Raw genomic sequence first — 19366 nt, 5'->3', positions numbered from 1 at the left:
TTCCATTCCACTGATGCCATTCCAGTCAACGGTGGCTGGGCATGACCTGGGAGTTCTTCACAACTGCTTCCTAGAGACCTGCCAGCGTTTCTACTTGGACTTTTATGAGTAGCCCTGGGAAAGCAGGCACCGTGGGCCCTAGAACACTCTTGAACTTCACTGGCTCTACCAGGTCCAAGGGAATCTAAAACTCCAAGATCTAACACAGATCCCTACAAGCTCTGGTTCACGGGGTGAACAGGAACCCAGTGAGGAACCCCCCAACTGCAGAAAAACCCCTACGTCCCCTGAGCTTGCTCAGATTGGGCTCTGCCTTGGCCTGAAGTCACTGCTTTGCAGTTGTCCCAGTAAGTACAAGGGACTTCAAGACACCAGCTCCAGGAATGCTCTTTCCTTCCCCCTTCTTCCCTCCCCAAGACCCACCGCCTCCTCTACCACGGGGATCTCATGCTTTACAGCCCGACCTACAAGTGGATTTTGCTGGGAATCCTATAAGAATTGATCCAGCCAATTAAGTCAGGAAATTGCTCTCTAAATTTAACATGTCCATCCATCTCACCCCAAATGGTGGCATGGATTTAGTGGGCTGAGGCTCTGCGGCTGGCTATTTTGCTTTAATCCAGCAAAAACTAGAGTGAGCGTCCCCCACCTCACAGATTTACTCATTGCTCAGTCAATTTTGGTTTTAGTAAACTCAGCAATGTAAATACCTCACAAAATAGCCCTCATCAGTACTTCCCCGCTGGACTCACACGTCGCCACTGCAGAGCCTGTTAGTGCCACTACGAGAATGTGCGGAAATCTCTCCTACCATGTTCCCCTTGGTGTACCTTGTGTCCCTACTTGTGAATGTGTTTGTCCCTCATCTCTTTTCCAACAAGGGTTTAGGGCAATGTGTGTGTGTGTGTGTGTGTGTGTGTGTGTGTGTAGACACATTCACACATGGAAAGCTACCCTCTATTAAAGTCAAACTCTCTATGTGGGTCATCTCTTCCCCACCCTCCCCCGACAAGACCATCTGTCACCCCAGGGCATTGCTCTAATTGACTACACCCCCCACATACACCCAGGAAGACAATGTTACATTTGGAGACTCGACATCATCTTTAATTAATAACACCACAGCCCAACATCCTTTTTGTGGCTGCAGCAGATTGTGATTGGGTGTGTATGTGTGTGTGTTCCTGAACAGATGAGGGGCCAGCAGAGACTCCCAGGCAGGTCTCAGCTCTGTGGAGCAGCACCTGGAAGGTCGTCTCCAGAGCAGCACGGAGGCTGGATTCCCATCTCCCTTTCTCCTGGGCCACCTTCCCTGTGTTCTGAGGGCAAGGCTGGGGAACGCAGCCCAGAGTAAAGGACTTCTCAGCAAAGATCAGTCTCCAGTCCCCAGTCCTCACTGCCTCTGCCCAGAGGCATGTCTCCGGGCAAAGTACAGACTGCTAGGCAAAGGTGGACCACCGGGCCTTGGTCCCCATGTCACACTGGGGCAGCACCACAATGACCCAGCCCTGGGCAGAGAAGCCAGAGCTTCTGGGGCCATTTGATTAGTTTCTTTTAGAGACAACCAGGATGTGGCCCAGGCCCTTCCTGGGGCCAGCCAGAGAGGAGCAGCCTCAGCCTACGATGGCCACAGGGGCCATCATTTCCGACCCAAACCTAAGAGCCTGCCCTCCTGCCATCTCCACTCTCCAATTCCCTCACATGCCTAGTAGGTCCACAGCCCGGACGTGGCAGGGGAGATCAGCGTGAAGGTGGGGTGCAAGGAGGCCATGAGAGACCTGGGCTGAGCTGGAACGGCAGCCATGTGCCGGCCCAAAGCCAGACCTCTCCCCCAGGGTCCCTGCCAGCCAGAGCTCTTGGAAGCCGGATGGGACCCCCACAAGGCAAGGCAGCAAGTTCTCAGCCTCGTGCAGAGGGAGAAAACCAAACTGGCTCCATCGTCCCATCTCCATGTGCTCTGTGCCTTCAGAAGGCAGGAGCCCAAGTCCCCGGGACAGTGGTATCAGCTGTTGGGGAAGCACCGTTGTCCAGGGGAGGCCTCGGGCCGGAAGCTGTGTTTGTTCAGGGGACTTGGGTAGTAGGTGGTCGTGTACACGTTGGTCTGCTGCAATGGGTAGAAGTTGGCTCTGTCATCAGGGATCAAGTTATTCTTGTTCAGAGTCTGCGGAAGAAGGAAGAAGCCAGAGAGAAAAGGGTGAAGGGAGAGATGGGGAAAGGGCACACTTCAGGTCAAGGAGATCAGGAGCCCATCAAGGAGAGAACATTCTGTCTGCTGACACCGTGTTCCATTCACAGCACCCCTGTTCCCTCCCGAGTGTCCAGCCCAGTTACGCCCAGCTTAGGACTAGGGACACCTGCACCCTTCACCCTGCCCTCTGTTTCTACTTGAGAGCGCCCACCTTGAATTCCATGGGTGTGTACTTCTCATTCTTGGGGGTGCCCCCACCCTTGTAGTGCAGGTGGTTGGGGGTGGCAGGATGGACAAGCGTGGACTCCTGGGACTGGTGCTGGCAATGCTGGCAGGACAGGTACACTGCCAAGGTCAGCAGCCCAGAGCCAAGGAAGCAGGAGATGCCTGTGGCCACCAGATGGATGAGACTGAACCCTGAGAGAGAGAGAAGCGAGCAGTAAGGAAAGGGCCTCCCAGGAGGAGACTGAGACATAAAGGAAAGGACCTTGAGGCCAGAGCCCTCAGGAACAGGGAGGTGGGGTGGCCTGTCACCAGGGGCCTGTCTCACAGGACCAGCTGTGGCTTGGAGCAGAGGAGGAAGCCAGGGGTGTGGAGTAGGGTGACTCTTCTTGACGACCACCTCCTAGTTGGGGGCCCTGCTTGGACTCCCCAGACTCCCCTACATGCCATCCAAAGCAGTGTGGGACCCCAACAAGGTTTATGTGTCTGGGGAGTGAGAAGCGGAGAAACTCCAGATTTCAGAGTAGGAGGGTCTCCTCCTGGAGGTGGAGGTGGAGGGGAGGGAGGAGGAGGGAGGGCAATGGGGGTGGGGACAGAAGGGCAGCATCTTGAAGTGGGGCAGATTCCTTTTACCTCCACAGCCAGTGGCCTCGTCCACACTGGAGGCAGGCAGGATCACTGCAGGAAGACAAGCAGAGTGGGTATTAGTGGCAAGGAGGAGAGGAGATGGGTCCCTCCCCCCACCCCGGGCTCTGGGTGCCTCTGGGAGGACGCTTGGGGCAGCAGAGACCTGTGGGACTGGGCCTGGGGACCTTCATTCCCCTTTGTCTCCACCCAGACCCCACCTCCAACAAAGGCTGGCCCAGTCACTAGATGATGAGTGTGCACCTCCCACCCTGGCGTCTCATCCTGCATTGCCAGGATCCTTTAGAAGAGGAGGGAAGTTGGGGGTTCAGGGTGGAAAGGGTTGGTGTGACGGTGCTGGCTCGAAGACTTACCGGGAATCTCACTGTAGGGGCAGGGGCGGCTCTGGCTGCTGTTTCCAGCACAGGTGCTGGGCCCGGGGACCAGCTCCTCACAGTGCCGGCTGCGGCTCTGGACTCCATCCTCCGTGCATGCACTCCACTCGGACCATGGCGACCAGCCTTCTGTGGGTTGTGGGTTGGGGAGAGGTTAACCACCTGGGACCCCCTAGTGGGGATGGGCAGGTTCCTAGGGGCTCCCCAGCCTTTGCCAGATGCCCTCATACCTGGGCAGGCCTGTGTGGCACACAGTGCCTCCTCCGTGTGCAGCCCGAGACAGATGTCCTCACCTGGGGAGGGTGCGGGGCTGGTGCAGGAACGGGTGCGTTGATAGTGGCCGCCACCGCATGAGGCTGAGCATGGGGACCATGAGGTCCAGCAGGACCAGGCGCCCCGTACTGCAAAGGGATGGGGTGTGGGAAGAGAGACTGCAGATGCAGGCAGGGGCCAAGACAGTCTTCTGCTCCATCCCAGGCTACGGCCACTCTGCCCTGGGCCACGCTGCCCTCAGCATCACCCCACCTCACCCCTACACCCCACTGTTAGAGAATGCCCCCTCCCCTCAGCAGAAGCCAGGGAAATGCAGGCTGAAGAAGAGACATCAAAAACCAACATTGCCTCGGAATTCCCATCGTGGTGCAGTGGTTGACGAATCTGACTAGGAACCATGAGGTTGTGGGTTCGATCCCTGGCCTCTCTCAGTGGGTTAAGGATCTGGCGTTGCCATGAGCTGTGCTGTAGGTTGTAGAGGAGGCTGGGATCCCGCATTGCTGTGGCTCTGGCTTAGGCCTGTGGCTACAGCTCCGATTCGACCCCTAGCCTGGGAACCTCCATATGGCAGGGGAGCGGCCCAAGAAAAGGCAAAAAGACAAAAAAAAATACCAAACCCCACAAACCAACACTGCCTCAAATCAAGCAACCCAGAGGGTGAGGAAACGCCCTGGTGCGGCGGGGGGTGGGGGTGGGGAGTTGCTGTGTCCATGTTCAGGGCAAAAAGTTACTCTGCGGGGCCCGCCTTGCCTTGTAGATAGTCGGCTGGGAGGAAAGGTTTTCAGGCATGAGTTGTAGCCTCCTGCGTAGGCCTGGGAATCTCCCAGATCGGGGTTCCCGGGGCGAGGAGGGTTCCAAGGGCCAAAATTCCTTAGTGGAGGGTTACCTGGACAAGCCTGGGGGTTGCAGTCCTGGTACTCTGCAGCGTCCCCCACGCAGGGCAGACCCCCATTGCGGGGCTCCGGGTTCGTGCATGTTCTCTTGCGGACGCGGAAGCCCAGCTCGCAGTCCCGGGAGCAGGATGACCACGGGCCCCAGGCGGCCCAGCCCCCGCTAACTGTGTGCGAGGAGGTGCCCCCACTACGCAGGAGATCCTCCACCAGGGCTGGGGGGATGGAGAGGGCTGGCCTCAGCCACAGAGGGCGCCCAGCGGCCCCCATGGCAGCCGAAAGGCCTCCAGCCTTCTTCAAAACCGCGCGTCCCTTCTCCGCCCCCTCCTCCATCTGCTCTCACCCCCGGCCCCCACCCCGCGCCATCGCTCAGAGCCTGGGAAGGAGGGTGGAGGGTAGGGAGGCACAGGGCTGTACCATCAGTGTCACAGGCTCCGGAGCCGTCTGCAGGGCAGGTTCGGGTCTCCACTCTCCTCCTGCCAAACTGCAGGCCGTGGGGATCGGGCAGGGGTGCGCGACATGTGAAGCGGAAGCGCTGCTCCTGCCGCGACCCTCCCTGGGTCACGTTCACGGGCAGCCAAGGCGTCCACGGTGTGTTGCGCCGGACTTCGGGGCAGCCCTCGGGGTTGCATGTCTTGAACTCCTTTGGGATGGGAGCCAGTGTTGTTTTAGAGCCTCCAAGCCCAGGCCTGCCCTGCGCTCTGGCCCCACCTCCCACCCTTTGGCTCGAGGTCCAAGCATCCAGCGCCCACCTCATCACCCCGACCCCGCCCCGCCCTCACCGTTCCGCAGCCTGGGCAGGAGTTGCCATTCTCACAGGCTCGACTCCGCGACTGCACGCCGCCACCACAGTTGCTGCTGCACTTGCTCCAGGAGCCCCAAGATGCCCAGAAGATGGGCACTGGGCAAGGCGTGTTCTCGTTACAGAATCTGAGGGGAAGAGAGGGAGGTGTCATCACTCCAGGGAGAGGGCACCCGCTTCCCTCACAAGAGCTCGCTGGGACTGCGAGACTGGGAAGAACGAGAGACCACCAGATCACCCGGAGAATCCAGGCCACCTTCTCGGGCATCTGGAAAGTCTGGGACTTCGGGGCTGGCTTGTCTCAGAAACCTCCATCCACACCCTAGCTCACCGCTCCTCCCGGCTCTTGCCCACGCAGATGCGGCCCCCGTGGCGCGGAGCAGGGTTGCTGCAACTTCGCTGGCGGACCTGGAATCCAATCCCACAGGACGTGCTGCACAGGGCCCACGACGACCACGGGGTCCACGCCCCGTTCCTGGTGGGGCCCGAGGGGACAGAGACAAATGACCCTCTGACCCTAGTTTCTCAGAACTAATCACATCTGCATAGATGGATTTTGTATTGTTGTCAGGAAGTGCCAGACATTGACAGAAGGTATCTCCTAAACCAGGCCCTCTTCATTCATTCATTTGTTCATTCTTCCAACATGGATTGAGTGCCTTCTTCCCTACATCAGGCTGTACTCAGAGTTAGAGCACAGAGACAGGACATGGCCTCTACTCTCAGGGGCAAAGGACACAGTCTCGAGAAGGCCATTCCCATCTGCAGCCTTTGTCTCAACCTTGTTGGTTGGCAGACCCTTGCACTCAGACTCATGTGCTCAGTTCTACTACTGCACATGCTTTGCTCAAACCTCAAGACACCACCCACTCTTGTCTCTTTTAACTGCAATTTTCAAATGTTGGCTCTACCACTTACTGGCTGTTTGAGGCTGGGCAAGTTACCAAAACCTTCTGTGCCTCATCATACTCTTATGAGGACAGTGATTATATTCCTACTCCATGAGGTGGTTGTGATGGTTAAATTAATAAACATATATAAAATTGGGTTTTTAATTTTCTTTTTTTTTCTTTGTCTTTTTAGGGCCGCACCAGCAGCATATGGAAGTTCCCAGGTAGGGGTTGAATCAGAGCCACAGCTCCTGGCTGACACCACAGCCACAGCACCTCGGGATCTGAGCCACGTCTGCAACCTACACCACAGCTCACGGCAACATCAGATCCTTAACCCACTGAGCGAGGCCAGGGATTGAACCCTCATCCTCATGGATCCTAGTCAGGTTCATTAACCACTGCGCCACGAAGGGAATTCCAATGTATATAAAGTTATTTTAAGAGTGTCTAGAATTATTGTTTATTTTAACCACTTTAGGGAGGCCACAGGTTGTAGGCAGTATAAAAGCACTCCATATATATAAATATATATATGGTCTCATTTAACCTTCCCAACAACCCTGAGAGTGGGCACTGTCACCCTCATTTAAAGAAGCTCAGCATGGTTAGGGCACCACCACCATCCCATGTTGTCCCTCCTGTTTGGGACGGCGAGGCTTACTGAGGCTACGATTTGTCTAGGCATGACTCCCATGCCTATGCAGACTTCCTTTTTGTACACAGAGCATCCACAAGGTGGAAACCGCTCTCCCACTGGAGTGGAAACTCTCCCAGGGCTTGTGTTCCCTGCCTCAGACATCAGCCACCAGTCCAGTCCCCTGCACAGCCCTTAAGTGTTTTCTGTCCCTTGGTGCAAACACCTGGCTGGAGATGCCCCGGTTCCTCCACTCCCCCACTCCATTCCAAGGCTACCGCCGGCAAGCCCTTTCTCTTCACATACCTGGAACAGTTGGCAATGTGAATGGCTGGCCCCAGGCAGTCTCGGCCCCCACAGCGGGGCCGGGGGGAGTCACAGGCTCGGGCCCGACACAGGCAAGAGCCTGAGGTGTCCCCATCTAAGTGCTCACATGGTTGCCACGGCGACCACGGGCCGAAACTCCCATCCCGAGTCACATTTCGCACCTGGAGACACACATCAGGAATAAGACCCTGTCACACAAGACAGAGGCAGGGAAGGCACAAGGTCCCAGGGATGTGGGGACACAGATGGGGAGTCAGAGGCTGGTGGGGGGTATGAAAGGGTTCTCACAGGACACTCTGTGATGTTCTGGGTCCAGAGGCTCATATTGGAGCTGTCCTCAAGTGTGCTGCAACGCTGCTGCTTCCCATCCCAGCCGCAGTACGGGTCCCGTGCCTCCAGGCAAGCCCTGCCAGACAGAGGTCCAGAGGCTCAAGCCCGCTGCATTTCCCCCCTCCCTCACCTGCGTCCCGAGAATACACCTGGATGCTCTCCTCTGGGAACCCTCTCATCCAGGTGTCCTCCACAGCAATGACTAAGTTCACGGAGTACTTTGTGCCAGGCATCATCTTAAGCACTTGACAAGCATGAGTTAAGTCAATACAACAACTCAATAAATAGCCCTGTTGTTATTCCCATGTTTCATGGGAGGAACCCAGAGAGCTGGGCCTGGGCTTGTGCTCTTGTGCTCCAATACCCACACATTTGACCCAGAGACTTCTGTCTTCCCTGAGTTTGGGTGCCCTGCCCTCCTCATCTGGGCCCATGGGTGAAGCTGTGGGGAAGAGCTATCTAAAGAGGTAGTTCCTCTCTGTCAGACACTATGATTATACCGATGGAAAGGACCTTACAGCTGCTCTGGCCCCGTGCTCCTCAACCCTGGCTGCACATGACAATCACCAAAGGAGCTTTTTAAAAAATGCTGAGACCTGGGCCCATTCCAGACAAGAATCTCTGGGCAGGTGGGTGAGTTGGAGATTTAAAAGCTCCAGGGTGATTCTAACGGGAGCCAGACTGAGAATCACTGGGATCCATAATACAACCCTTTCATTGTACAGAGGAAGAGTCACAGGGAAGGGAAGAGGCATTTCCCCAAGATCATGCAGACTGTACATGGCAGAGCTGGGACTAGAACCTAGACCTCCCCACCACCCTCTTCCCCTCACTCTCCTGCCTCCCAGCTGGAGGCTGTGTCTGACTTCACACACTGAGTGAACGTGGGCACCTGCCTCAAAACACAGGTGTGGGGTCAGGGGACACCTAGGCATAGTCCAGGGTCACCTGGGGTGTCTACATGCTTGTGCTGCTCTGTGGCAGGACCCAGAGTCCAGTGCATTGGCATCATAAGATTGAGTTCATGGGAGTTCCCACTATAGTGCAAGGGGATTGGTAGCATCCCTGCAGCACCAGGACACAGGTTCAATCCCTGGTCCAGCACATAGAGTTAAAGGATCCAGCATTGCTGACGCTGCCACATAGGTCGCAACTATGGCTCGGACCTGATTGATGGCCTGGGAACTCCATATACAGTGTGCCCCCCCCCCAAAAAAAAGAAAAAAAAGAGCACATGGAGTTCCCTGGTGGCCTAGCCATTAAGGATTTGGCATTGTCACTGCTGTGGCTTGGGTTTGACCCCTGGCCCGGGAATTTCTGCATGCCAAGAGCATGGCCAAAGGAAAAAAAAAAAAAAAGTAGCTCAGGCTGGGATAAGCCAGGGGTAACATCCCAGGTTCTTGTTCCAAGGCAGGTCCTCGGGGCTGATTTATCCGAAACAAGCCAGGAGAAGGAACACTGCACACACTGATGCACACCCCCAAAGACTGGCCCTGGCTGCAGAGAGTCTAGGAGAACACTGGGGCGGGGAGAGGGGACAGAGATCGGAGGCTAGAAAACAGAAGAGGCTTGGGGTGAAGGAGGCGCTGGGTGACAAGGAGGTTGGGGGAGCCCATGCCATGACATGAGTCTGCCAAGGGATCTTCCATTGGTCAAAGGGGCCAAGGCTGCCAAGGGCTAAAGGGATACACAAAGGAGCCAAAAGGCTGCCCTTTTGGGTGTCTCCAGGACAGAATCTTTCTTTTCTCTTGAAGCTTAGGGATAGTCACCTGTCAGGTGAGTTCTATTTTCAATGAGTTCGATAGATCATGTCAGGCTCCAGAAGAAAAGAGGCTATATGGAGACTTTATAAAGAAAGGGGTGGGGCTCCCCTTTGTCACCAGAGGAGGTTGAAGACAGTGTTGTCCCTTGTTCCTGCAACCCGTGACCTCACATAAGGGAGGCAGGGTTTCAGTGGGAGACAACATCCCTGGACCCCAGGAAGCACACCCTAGAATTCAGCACACTTGGGAATTCAGAACACTCACCTGTTTCTCAAGACTGTGTTTCTACTTCATTCTCTCAAGGACAATTTGCATAAATTATACAATGCACAGGTGCTCATATTTTCATCTGGGATCAATGGTTTGATTTGGGTGTATTTCACCAGCAAATGCATCAAACTAGACATCAAGGGACTAAATACACATACAAAAGTAATCCTGGCACCCTGTGTTGTTCTTTTTTTCTTTTTAGGGTCAGACCTGCAACATATGGAAGTTCCCAGGCTAGGAGTCAAATCAAAGCTGTAGCTGCCAGCTTTACACACCACAGCCACAGCCACAGCAACACCAGATCTGAGCTGAGTCTTCAACCTATACCACAGCTTATGGCATTGCCAGATCCTTAACCCACTGAGTGAGGTGAGGGATCAAACCTGTGTCCTCATGGATACTAGTCAGGTTCTGAACCCACATGAGCCACAATGGGAACTCCTCAATCTGTGGTTTTGAGGTTCTGTTCACTAGTTGACATTTGGACCAACTTTCTTGCTAGCAGATTTAGCCAATCAGAACTCAATAAAGACTACTCCCATGTATATTTCCCTCAGCTCTCAGAAATGTGTATCAGGATGTCCCATCGTGGCTGAGTGGTAATGAACCCAACTAGTATCCATGAGGATGCAGGCTCAATTCCCCACCTCGATCAGTGGGTTAAGGATCTGGCATTGCTAAGGCTATGGTGTAGGCCGGCAACTGTAGCTCTAATTCAACCCCTAGCCTGGGAACTTCCATATGCTGCTGATGCAGCCCTAAAAAGCATAAAAAAAAGAAAAAAGAAAAAAAAAGAAAAGAAAGAAAGAAAAAGAAAAAAAAGGGTATCAAACGCTAGAAACATTGATTTGGCACTTTATAAGCAACACAAATTAAATAATAAAAAATAACTAGCCGTGACTAGTGATAAATATTAATAATATTACCTAAGATTCTATCCATCAAAAATAACTGTCTGCCAGTAGAGAGAACGGATAACAGCAGAACATCTGAATTGGGTTACACAAGATAAAAACAGAAGATTCTGGAAGAAAGCAGTTTTGCCTCATGCTACTTCTTTCATCTAGGGCCTAACAAGTTCTAGAACAGTTGTTTCCAGCCCTGACTGCAAATTAGAATCTCCTGGGGATCTTTTAAAAAGTTTAAGCAAGGAAGACAGAAAACCTGCCTATTTCTGGGCCTTCTGGGCTAGCGCAGGCCCAGGCACTGAGGTTTTTGAAACCCTCCCCAGGGACTGCAATGAATGGCATTAGAACGGCTGTCCTGGGGCCACTCTGGTCAGGTTCCTAAGGCAAGAGATGAAGTGCCTTGCCTTTCCAATGCAGGACGAGATACGAAAAGAGCAAAGACAAATGCAGAGGGGATGCTGGCCCCAGCCCTGCCACTCAGGCTACCTCACCCTCTCAGCCTCTCCCGCTCTCAACTGCCCCAGAGAAGAAAGAGGAGACCAGGTTCTCCCCAGACACCTGCCCTGCCCTGCACCGCCCCGGTCCCCTGAGGGGACTTGCAAGACTCCCCCGGTGTCAGGGTCTGAGTTCTCTTCTTGTCCACATCCCCTGCTTTTGGCCAAAGTTCACTGCAAAGCTTACAGAGCAGAGAGGGTCTTAAGAACATTAAAGCTCCAAGCAGAGGCGAGTTAAAGTGTGTCTCAGACTGTAGGAATGGGGGCAGTTTAGAGTTCCTTTCACAAAAGCAGCCATCAGACCACTAATATATCATCATGTCTTTTTTATGGCAATGTCTCAAGCAGCCGTTACAAAAGGGAACAGGTTTATTCCATGGGCTCTGAGGCAGGACAGGAATGGATGGCGGAATTTGCAAGCAGGCAGATTCCAGCACTGTGTAGCAATAGTTTCACAATGGGAGCTGTCCAGGGTGGAGCTTGGGAGCAAGTGGCCATTACTTATGATGGCAGCAGGAGGGAGAAGGGGGCCAGACCCCCTGCCAGGGAGCGAGGTTGGGAGGAGCTGGCTGAGAGGGACCCCTCCCTCCAAGGCAGCATAAAAGGCCTGGTGGAGGGAGGAAGGGGACAGTTCTTCACGCATCAAATGTCTGCTTTGTAGAGCCAGTCAGGGGTTCATTTCCTCTGCTCCTCCTTCTTGAGCCCTGGGCTCTCTCTGGCCAGGCCAGGGTCCTGGTGGTGCCCCATGGGGCTGAGCCTGGCCTGGGTGAAAGGAGGGGGCTTGAGACAAGGCCCTGGATTCTGGGCAGAGCCAGGGGCCTGAATGGGCCTCTGCTTACCCCCCTCAGCTTCCTGCCAGCTTGGGGAGGAATGAGGAAAACAGTGTGAAATGTCTATCGTGTGACACAGTAAAACCCTATGACCAACTGCCTCAAAACAGCACAATTTTTTTTTTTTTTGGCTGTACCTGTGGTGTGTGGAAGTTCCTGGGTCAGGGACTGAATCACAGCTACAGCTGTGACCTACATCGGGCCGGGCCAGGGATTGCACTTGCACCTCTGCAGCAACCTGAGCTGCTGCAATTGGATTCTTAACCCACCGCACCACAGTGGGAACTCCAATAGCACAAATCCTTATATAGTGTGATGGGCAGTTGGCTCCCAGACTCCTGGAGCTCACAGCCTGGTGACAGCACAGTCTACTCTGGTCATTTTATTAACTTTGCAACAATAAGACCTCATATTTCACATGTTGAGATCCACCTATAACTTTATGGCAGGGTTTCCACTGAACACATCAAGGGCTCTTATCTCAAACTCAGGAAAACAAATAGGATGAAAGTATCAGACTCCAAACTGACCTCTGGCTCCCTTGCTGTTCCACCTGGACACTCTGTGTGACCTCTCTGTCCCCTGCCTGCAGCACCATGTGAGTGGAGAAAAGCACCTGCATCGTCCTTCCTCTCGTTCCACTGCAGATCCCATGACTTCATACCTGGCCTAGAGCCACAGCAGCTCACGCTGTCAACCATCTGCCCCGCGACAATGCTGCTCACCACTGTCGGATTGATCTTTATAAAACACCTGTTCATACTGCCTGTCACTCCACTCCGCCGCTCAGAGACCACTTTGGTGCCTCCAGTCATAGGATTCAAGTCAAAAATCCTCCCTTGGCATCCTCAGCTGGCCCCAATCCACTCACCAGTCCCGTTCCCCACTCCTCTCCTGTACCAGCCTCCTCTCAGGCCAAACAATCCATCAACCGCAGAATGAGTCACATGTGGAAGGCCACTTTGTGCCTGGGGCTGGGCGTGGCCCCCTGGTGGAGTATGAAAAATTCTGGGACACTAGATTTGCCTTCCAGGATTTATAACCTCTTAAAGAACAAGGTATATGTGAAGTTTAATAATGATCCAGGAGTTAAACAAGAACACGAGGTATGGGGGAAATGCTGTGATTCATTGCCAAACAGTGTCCATGTCACTTTCAGTGTCACAGATTCAATGTCACTACATTCAATGTCACAGATTCTGAGACTCAGGGGAGCCCAGGAGGCTGGAGGGCCCCTCAATGCATTTGTGAAAATAGAAAAGGAACAAGGACACTAGCTGTCACTGATGACTCTCTGGACTAGGCACTTCATAAGTCTTATTCCCAATCCTTTCAACACCTCTGCCAAAATTAAATATCATCTGCTCCAAACCAATTTCTCCCTATTTTCCCAGTGAGGCAGCAGAAGCTCACAAGGTTAAGTAACTTGCTCAAGTTCACACAGCTGGTAGATGATGGAGCTTCGATGGAGACCCAGGTGTGTCCAATGTCCCCACATGTATCCCATTCATTCTACCCACAGTCTCTCCCCACATGCCAGATTCAGGCCAAGGTTTTTCTCCCCAACCAGACAGCTAGAGCTCTGAGGGACACGAGAGTGTTCCAGGTCTATTCTGTCTTGCCTCCCTCCTCTCATGCTGAGAGCCCTGTGACGCACTCTGAGCACCGGAGTGCTTAGCAAATGTTTGATGTTTTGCTCATGGTGCCCTGTGTTGGGGTCAAGGGGAGCTTGGGTGTCTGCCCACTGTCCCCTTCCCCTCTACCCTGTAATACCGTGACCTTTCTGCCTCCTCCCCAGCCCTCCAGGCCTCTCTTCAGCTCCTGGCATGCTCCACTGGAGCTGGAGAACAACCCTTGGCAGCAGGGAAGCCATTTGTCTCCCAGATCTCGAGAACAGATGGGCATAGACAGGAGGTCCCTGTGTTGCAAAGGCCACGGGAGCCCAGGTGGCTGTGGCTGTGCCAGCTAAAGGCAACTTTTGATTATCTCCAAAATGAGGGCGTCCAGCGCAGGGTAGTTTCATGTGATTAGGAGCCTGAGATATGCTTGCATTTGGCTTGGGAATAGGCTTTTTTTTCCCTCCCAAATGCCAGTGTCATTGTTGCCAAACTTGGGAATCACTTGATGCGAAGGAAGGGAGAACTGACGGCAGAGCAGCTGGGATGCAAATGCTCCATCTTCACGTGGGTCCTCACCTCTACCCCACCCACGCCAGGCTCTCTCTGTCTCTTAAGTCGGGAAGTTAGAGGAGCAAACTTGGGGGCTGACTCAAAGTGAGAGAGCCTGGGACCTGGGACCCTTTCCCGGAATGCTGGCAACGGACAAACATCTCCTCCAACAACAGAATTCAAAAAAAAAAAAAAAAAAAAAACTATAAGGGACTAAATGACACATGGGCAGTCGAACCAATTATGAACAATAAAATACAAAAGGGCCACCAACTGGCTGCCATTTCTGAGATGCCAAGACCAAAAACCAGGTACCTGAGCACGATCCCTGCACACAGCAGCACCAAGGGGGTGGACAGACCGCCTAAGCTAAGCCTCCTGCCTAACGCACATACCCACCCCTGTTGCCCAAGCAGCTCTTCTCCCAGAGCGAGAAAGAGCAGCTGTTACTTGCTTTCACAGCACTAGCTCCAATAAAGACTTGCCTGAAATTCTCCTTCTGCCTCATCAATTTCTATTGATTAAAGAGTCCAAGGGCCGGGTCTGCAACAAGAGCACCTCCCCTCTGCCCTCTCCTCTGGAGAAGAAGGGCTGTTTCGAAGCTAAACATCACGCTCTGTCCCGCGGCGCCCGCTTACCCCTGGCTGCGGTAGGCGGCGCACCGCTCGAGTGGGACCCGCAGCACGCCGTCGCTCAGCCCCACGAAGAGCGCGCGGGCGCTGTGCAGGATGCGCAGGCTGCGCAGAGGCTCCCGGCGCCCGGGGGGCAGCACGTGCAGCTCCTCCAGGTAGCAGCCCCGCAGGCTGCGGCTCGTCGTGGACAACGCCTTCAGGATGGTGCCTGACTCTGGAGGGGCCAGACCAGGGTGGCCTTGAAGGCCCCAGAACTTCGCAGCCCGGCCCCCGCCCCTCAACCGACTCCCACTGGGAGTTGCAGGCAGGGCGGGGTGGGGCGGGCTCACCTGTGCCGATGTAAAGCACGTGGTAGAGCGTGTCCTTGGCCTGCACGAGGTCCACCACGAGGTGTGAGAAGCGCACGCTGTCCTGGGTGACACAGGGCTCGGGTGTCACCGGCTGCACGGCCTCGCTCATCAGGAAGAGGCGCTGCGCGTCCTGCAGGCTGCGCTCCGTCAGGTTCTCGTTGGGGCCCACCTCGGGCAGGGTGCCGCACTGTGGCGGGGAGTCGGGTCACGCGTGCCCAGAGGCCGGGCGGCAGTGATCCCCTATCTCCTCCTCCTTGCTCACAATCCGACTCTGATTCTCCAATCCCAGATCCCCCCCACCCCCAACACACCCTCAGGGTGCCCTGCATCCTCTTCCAGGGAAATGCAGCTGCTTCAGAAACAAAGGGAAAATAAGGCTGGGAAGGTAGGGAAGGAGGGACCTACCAGGGGATGGGGAAGAGGACAGGGAGATGAAAAGGAGACTGGCTTATCTAAAAAATGGGTCATCTGATTGTGGATAACAAGTGTCCTGTGATTTCACCCATAGGGGCCCCCTTCCCGGTGTTGAGCCAAGCCCTGCCCTCCCTCTGCCAAGTCCCTATCAGCTCAAGGTTCTTACGCCTTCTAAACCAAAGCTGGATGGCAACTTCCATTTATTGAGCATCTACTACATTCTAGGCACCTGAAGTCTTTGAGGTCGATTGTATTATCCCCATGTGCCAGATAAGGGTAAAGAGACTCAAGGAGGTTCAGTGACTTGCCCAAGGTCACACACTGGGGGCACTAGATCTGGGTCCGGGTTGTAGAACTGTAAAGCCTGGGGTCTTTCCCTGCTCCATACTGCCCCCGGGTCAGGGAGTTGGATGGATATGAAAGTCAACCATCCGTAGCTTTCTTTGTCCCATGGCTCTTTCCCCTTCATCACACCACCCATGGCTGGGCCCTGACCACTCCCGGCACCCAGAGACCTTCCAGGCATTAGTATCCATGCTGGGTAGATTGCAAGCAAACTCCAGCCAAAATCCCCAAATCCCCTACACTGAGTAGAGCTGAGGTCCCACCTCCCCTGCCTCTCTGGAGGTGAGGGGGTCACATTTAGAGATGGCTCGGAGCAAGCTCCCTTGCTCTGCATCCCATCTGCTCTCCTTTACTCGCTCCACAGCCTTGAGGTTACCACACTCTTAGGGAACCATCACAGACCCCACTGATGGGCGTAGACCAGCAGGGACATATTTGGCTTGTGCTAAGCAGTTGGGAATTAGCTCATGGCTGGTAGTCTAGGGGAAGATGATATGTGAGGAGAGGGAAAGGCGAGGAGAAGCTGTACCTGGAAATTGGGGATAGGGTTGGCGATGGGGAGCCAGGCAGCCCTGGGGTTCTCCTGGTAGCGAAACGGGCCATTGAAAGCCTGAGAGATGGCACTGAGGTTGAAGGCGCAGACAGCAGATGCGGCGATGCTGTTTCTGAAAGGCAAGAGATGGTGGGATGCTCAGCATCCTCCCCTTAAATCTCATGGCCAGCTGTCAAGTCACAGCATGGCACAGCTCCAAGGCTCATTAAGCACCTATGATGAGGAGCAGTGCAAACGAATCTGACTAGGAACCATGAGGTTTCGGGTTTGATTCCTGGCCTCGCTTGCTCAGTGGGTCCAGCGTTCCTGTGAGCTGTGGTGTAGGTCGCAGACGTGGCTTGGATCCAGAGTTGCTGTGGCTGTGGCGTAGGCTGGTGGCTGTAGTTCTGATTGGACCCCTGCCCTGGGAGCTTCCATATGCCATGGGTATGGCCCTAAAAAGCAAAAAAAAAAAAAAAGAAAGAAAGAAAAAAGCTTGCCTGTGGCTGTGGCTGGCAGCTGTAGCTCTGATTCGACCCCTAGCCTGAGAACTTTCATATTCCGTGGGGGCAACCCTAAAAAAAAAGCACCTATGATGAGCCTGGGGGCTTCTGCCCCATGGGGGTATCGCAGAAGGAGGAGATATGGCCCTCACATCCTGGAAACCCTCTGAGAAAAATCCACTGATAAGAAGCACTGGTAGAGCCTTTTGTGCTACTATCCCCTTCCTTTACCCAGTGGGAGGGCCAAAGAGTCAGTGGTCTTCAAACATTTTAGTCCCTGGCCCACGGTAAGAAATATATTTTATACTGTGACACACACATACATGCACATACATACATTTGCAATGAATTTTCATGAAACAGTACTTACCCTTACTAAATATATTATACTCTGACATTTTTATTCCAGTTGATTCTGTTGTATCTACCTTATTAAAAAACAAGGAGTTCCCATCGTGGCTTAGCGGTAACAAACCCGACGAGCATCCATGAGGACACAGGTTCCATCCCTGGCCTTGCTCAGTGGGTTAAAAGATCCAGCATTGCTGTGAGCTGTGGTGTAAGTTGCAGAAACAGCTTGGATCCCATGTTGCTGTGGCTGTGGCTGTGGCGGGCAGCTGTAGCTCCAATTCAACCCCTAGCCTGGGAACCTCCATATGTCATGGATGTGGCCCTAAAAAAAGACTAGAAAAAAAAATACAACAACAACAAATCTGGTTGCTAAACCAGTAATCTGTGCTGTAGCCCAACACTCAGAGCTAGATGACCTCTCAGATCCCTTTCAGTCACAGAATCAGACAATTCTATGAGTTGGAGGTGGACAGTTCAGAGAGGATTCCACTCCACCATGCTTCCAGGGCTGTTCTCTGCACCTACTCCTTCTCCCAAAGGTGTATATTTCATTCCCCCTCTGCCTGGTCTCAGGTCTCACTGTCTCCTCCAGGATGCTGTGCTGTCCCTGCAGCCTGTCCCGTCTCCTCTAAGCCTTCCTCCACACAGCAGCTGGAATGAGTGTCACAAAATACACATCCAGGAGTTCCCATCGTGGCTCAGTGGAAACAAATCTGACTAGCAGGTTCAATCCCTGGCCTCGCTCAGTGGGTTCAGGATCTGGCGTCGCCATGAGCTGTGGTGTAGGTTGCAGACACGGCTCAGATCTGGTGTGGCTGTGGCCGTGGCCGTGGCCGGCAGCTACAGCTCTGATTTGACCCCTAGCCTGGGAACCTCCATGTGCCATGGGGGCAGCCCTAAAAAGACAAAAAAAAAAAAAAAAGCACATCCAAGCTAGTCCTGGTCCCGCTTCAAATCCTTCAATAATTTCTTACGATGGAGATCAAAACCCTTAAAGTGGTCTACACAGCCCTCGTGGGCATACTCTCCCACACCTACCCTTTAGCTGACTCTCTGGTCTTTTGTCTCTCATCCGCCAGATTCCTGCCTCACATCTCTCTGCTCAGTTCCTCAAACATTTCCTCCCACCCCAAAGCTTTGTCCATGTTGCTCCCTTGGTCTGGAACGCTCCTCTCCCTAGTCAATTCCCAGTCGCTTCCTACAGGAAGTCTTCCCTGATCACCTTTCCCTCATACTGATCATGGCTTCCCTGCACACTGCCCTTTCCCTTTGTAGCATTTATCACAGTTAAAACTGGGCATTTAATAACCACTCTTTCTAGAACGTAACCTCCTTATGGGTAGAGGTAGGTCTGCTCTTGCTCACTGATGTGTCCCCTAGCCCCCTGACCTTCACCATGACAAGCACCTGGCATGGAGAAGGTGCACAACACAGAAATGATTTGCAGGCCACACTAATGTCATTATTTTCCCTGGAAGCTTCTCCAGTGACTCCTGCTCCTGGCTCCCTCCTGTCCACCTTCTGCTGCTGACAGCAGGCTGGTTGCTAAGTCCCAGCCATCAGCCCGTGGCCAGAGTGGGCTGAGCTGTGTGTCTGTCCTTGCCTTGTGGCTTCTCCGCTCCAACTCCCTTGCTTTACTCGCCTTCCTCTCCACCCCCCAGACTGTCCTTCCTGTCACTAGCCTGGTCCTCATCCAGTACCCGCCGGCTGGGGCCTAAAGCAAACACCATTCTACGGCTCATATGTTCTTACAAAGAACCCTGCACAGCATCCTGCACAAACATGCACATTTCTCGGCCTCTGCTGCCCATTCAGACACAAAAATCACCTGAAAGGTCAGCCTTTACACAAAGGAGGCGGTGGAAGGAGGGTCTCATAATCTCCAGGGAGGTTACCCTTCCTCACACCTAGGAAACAAAAGGTTCTCATTCCCAGCCTGTGTTGGCCAGTGCGGTCAGGACTTCCAGAAAACTCTGCTCGTTCGATGTAGCAGGATCCTGGAGTCCTGAGGCTGGGAGGGTAAGGAGCCCTGCGGGTCTCCCCGGTGGGGCAGCTGCCATCCCTTCACGGAAAGCAACCTGTTGCATTTTCATCACCAGCAAGCTCCTCCTTCACGGAGCCACAATCCAGCTCCTTTTACTTTCCTCAGATCCGGCCCAGGCTTGCCCTTCTCAGCAGCCCAGAGCAGGTGCACACCCCTTCAGCCACACAGTCCTCCAAGGACCCGG

The 19366-nt window shown here is 53.9% G+C and overlaps 1 protein-coding gene across 2 annotated transcripts in view; it reads right to left on the bottom strand.

The window, feature by feature from the left end:
• Positions 1-1080: 1080 nt before the first annotated feature.
• Positions 1081-19366, bottom strand: part of SEMA5B (semaphorin 5B) — a 141106-nt gene continuing 122820 nt past the window's right edge. For both annotated transcript variants that reach the window (XM_047790737.1, XM_047790747.1), the window contains 14 exons: positions 16282-16417; positions 14973-15180; positions 14650-14857; positions 7537-7654; positions 7228-7409; positions 5726-5869; positions 5375-5522; positions 5010-5235; positions 4589-4807; positions 3660-3830; positions 3409-3558; positions 3044-3088; positions 2400-2605; positions 1081-2161 (listed from right to left, as the gene is read on the bottom strand). In XM_047790737.1, coding sequence (XP_047646693.1) covers positions 2003-2161; positions 2400-2605; positions 3044-3088; positions 3409-3558; positions 3660-3830; positions 4589-4807; positions 5010-5235; positions 5375-5522; positions 5726-5869; positions 7228-7409; positions 7537-7654; positions 14650-14857; positions 14973-15180; positions 16282-16417 — 2320 coding nt within the window. In that variant the 3' untranslated portion in view covers positions 1081-2002. The remainder of the gene's footprint in view (positions 2162-2399; positions 2606-3043; positions 3089-3408; positions 3559-3659; positions 3831-4588; positions 4808-5009; positions 5236-5374; positions 5523-5725; positions 5870-7227; positions 7410-7536; positions 7655-14649; positions 14858-14972; positions 15181-16281; positions 16418-19366) is intronic.

Source organism: Phacochoerus africanus, chromosome 1 (genome assembly GCF_016906955.1).
Source record: "Phacochoerus africanus isolate WHEZ1 chromosome 1, ROS_Pafr_v1, whole genome shotgun sequence".
Taxonomy (NCBI): Eukaryota; Metazoa; Chordata; class Mammalia; order Artiodactyla; family Suidae; genus Phacochoerus; species Phacochoerus africanus.
This window is presented reverse-complemented; position numbering and strand designations above follow the sequence as displayed.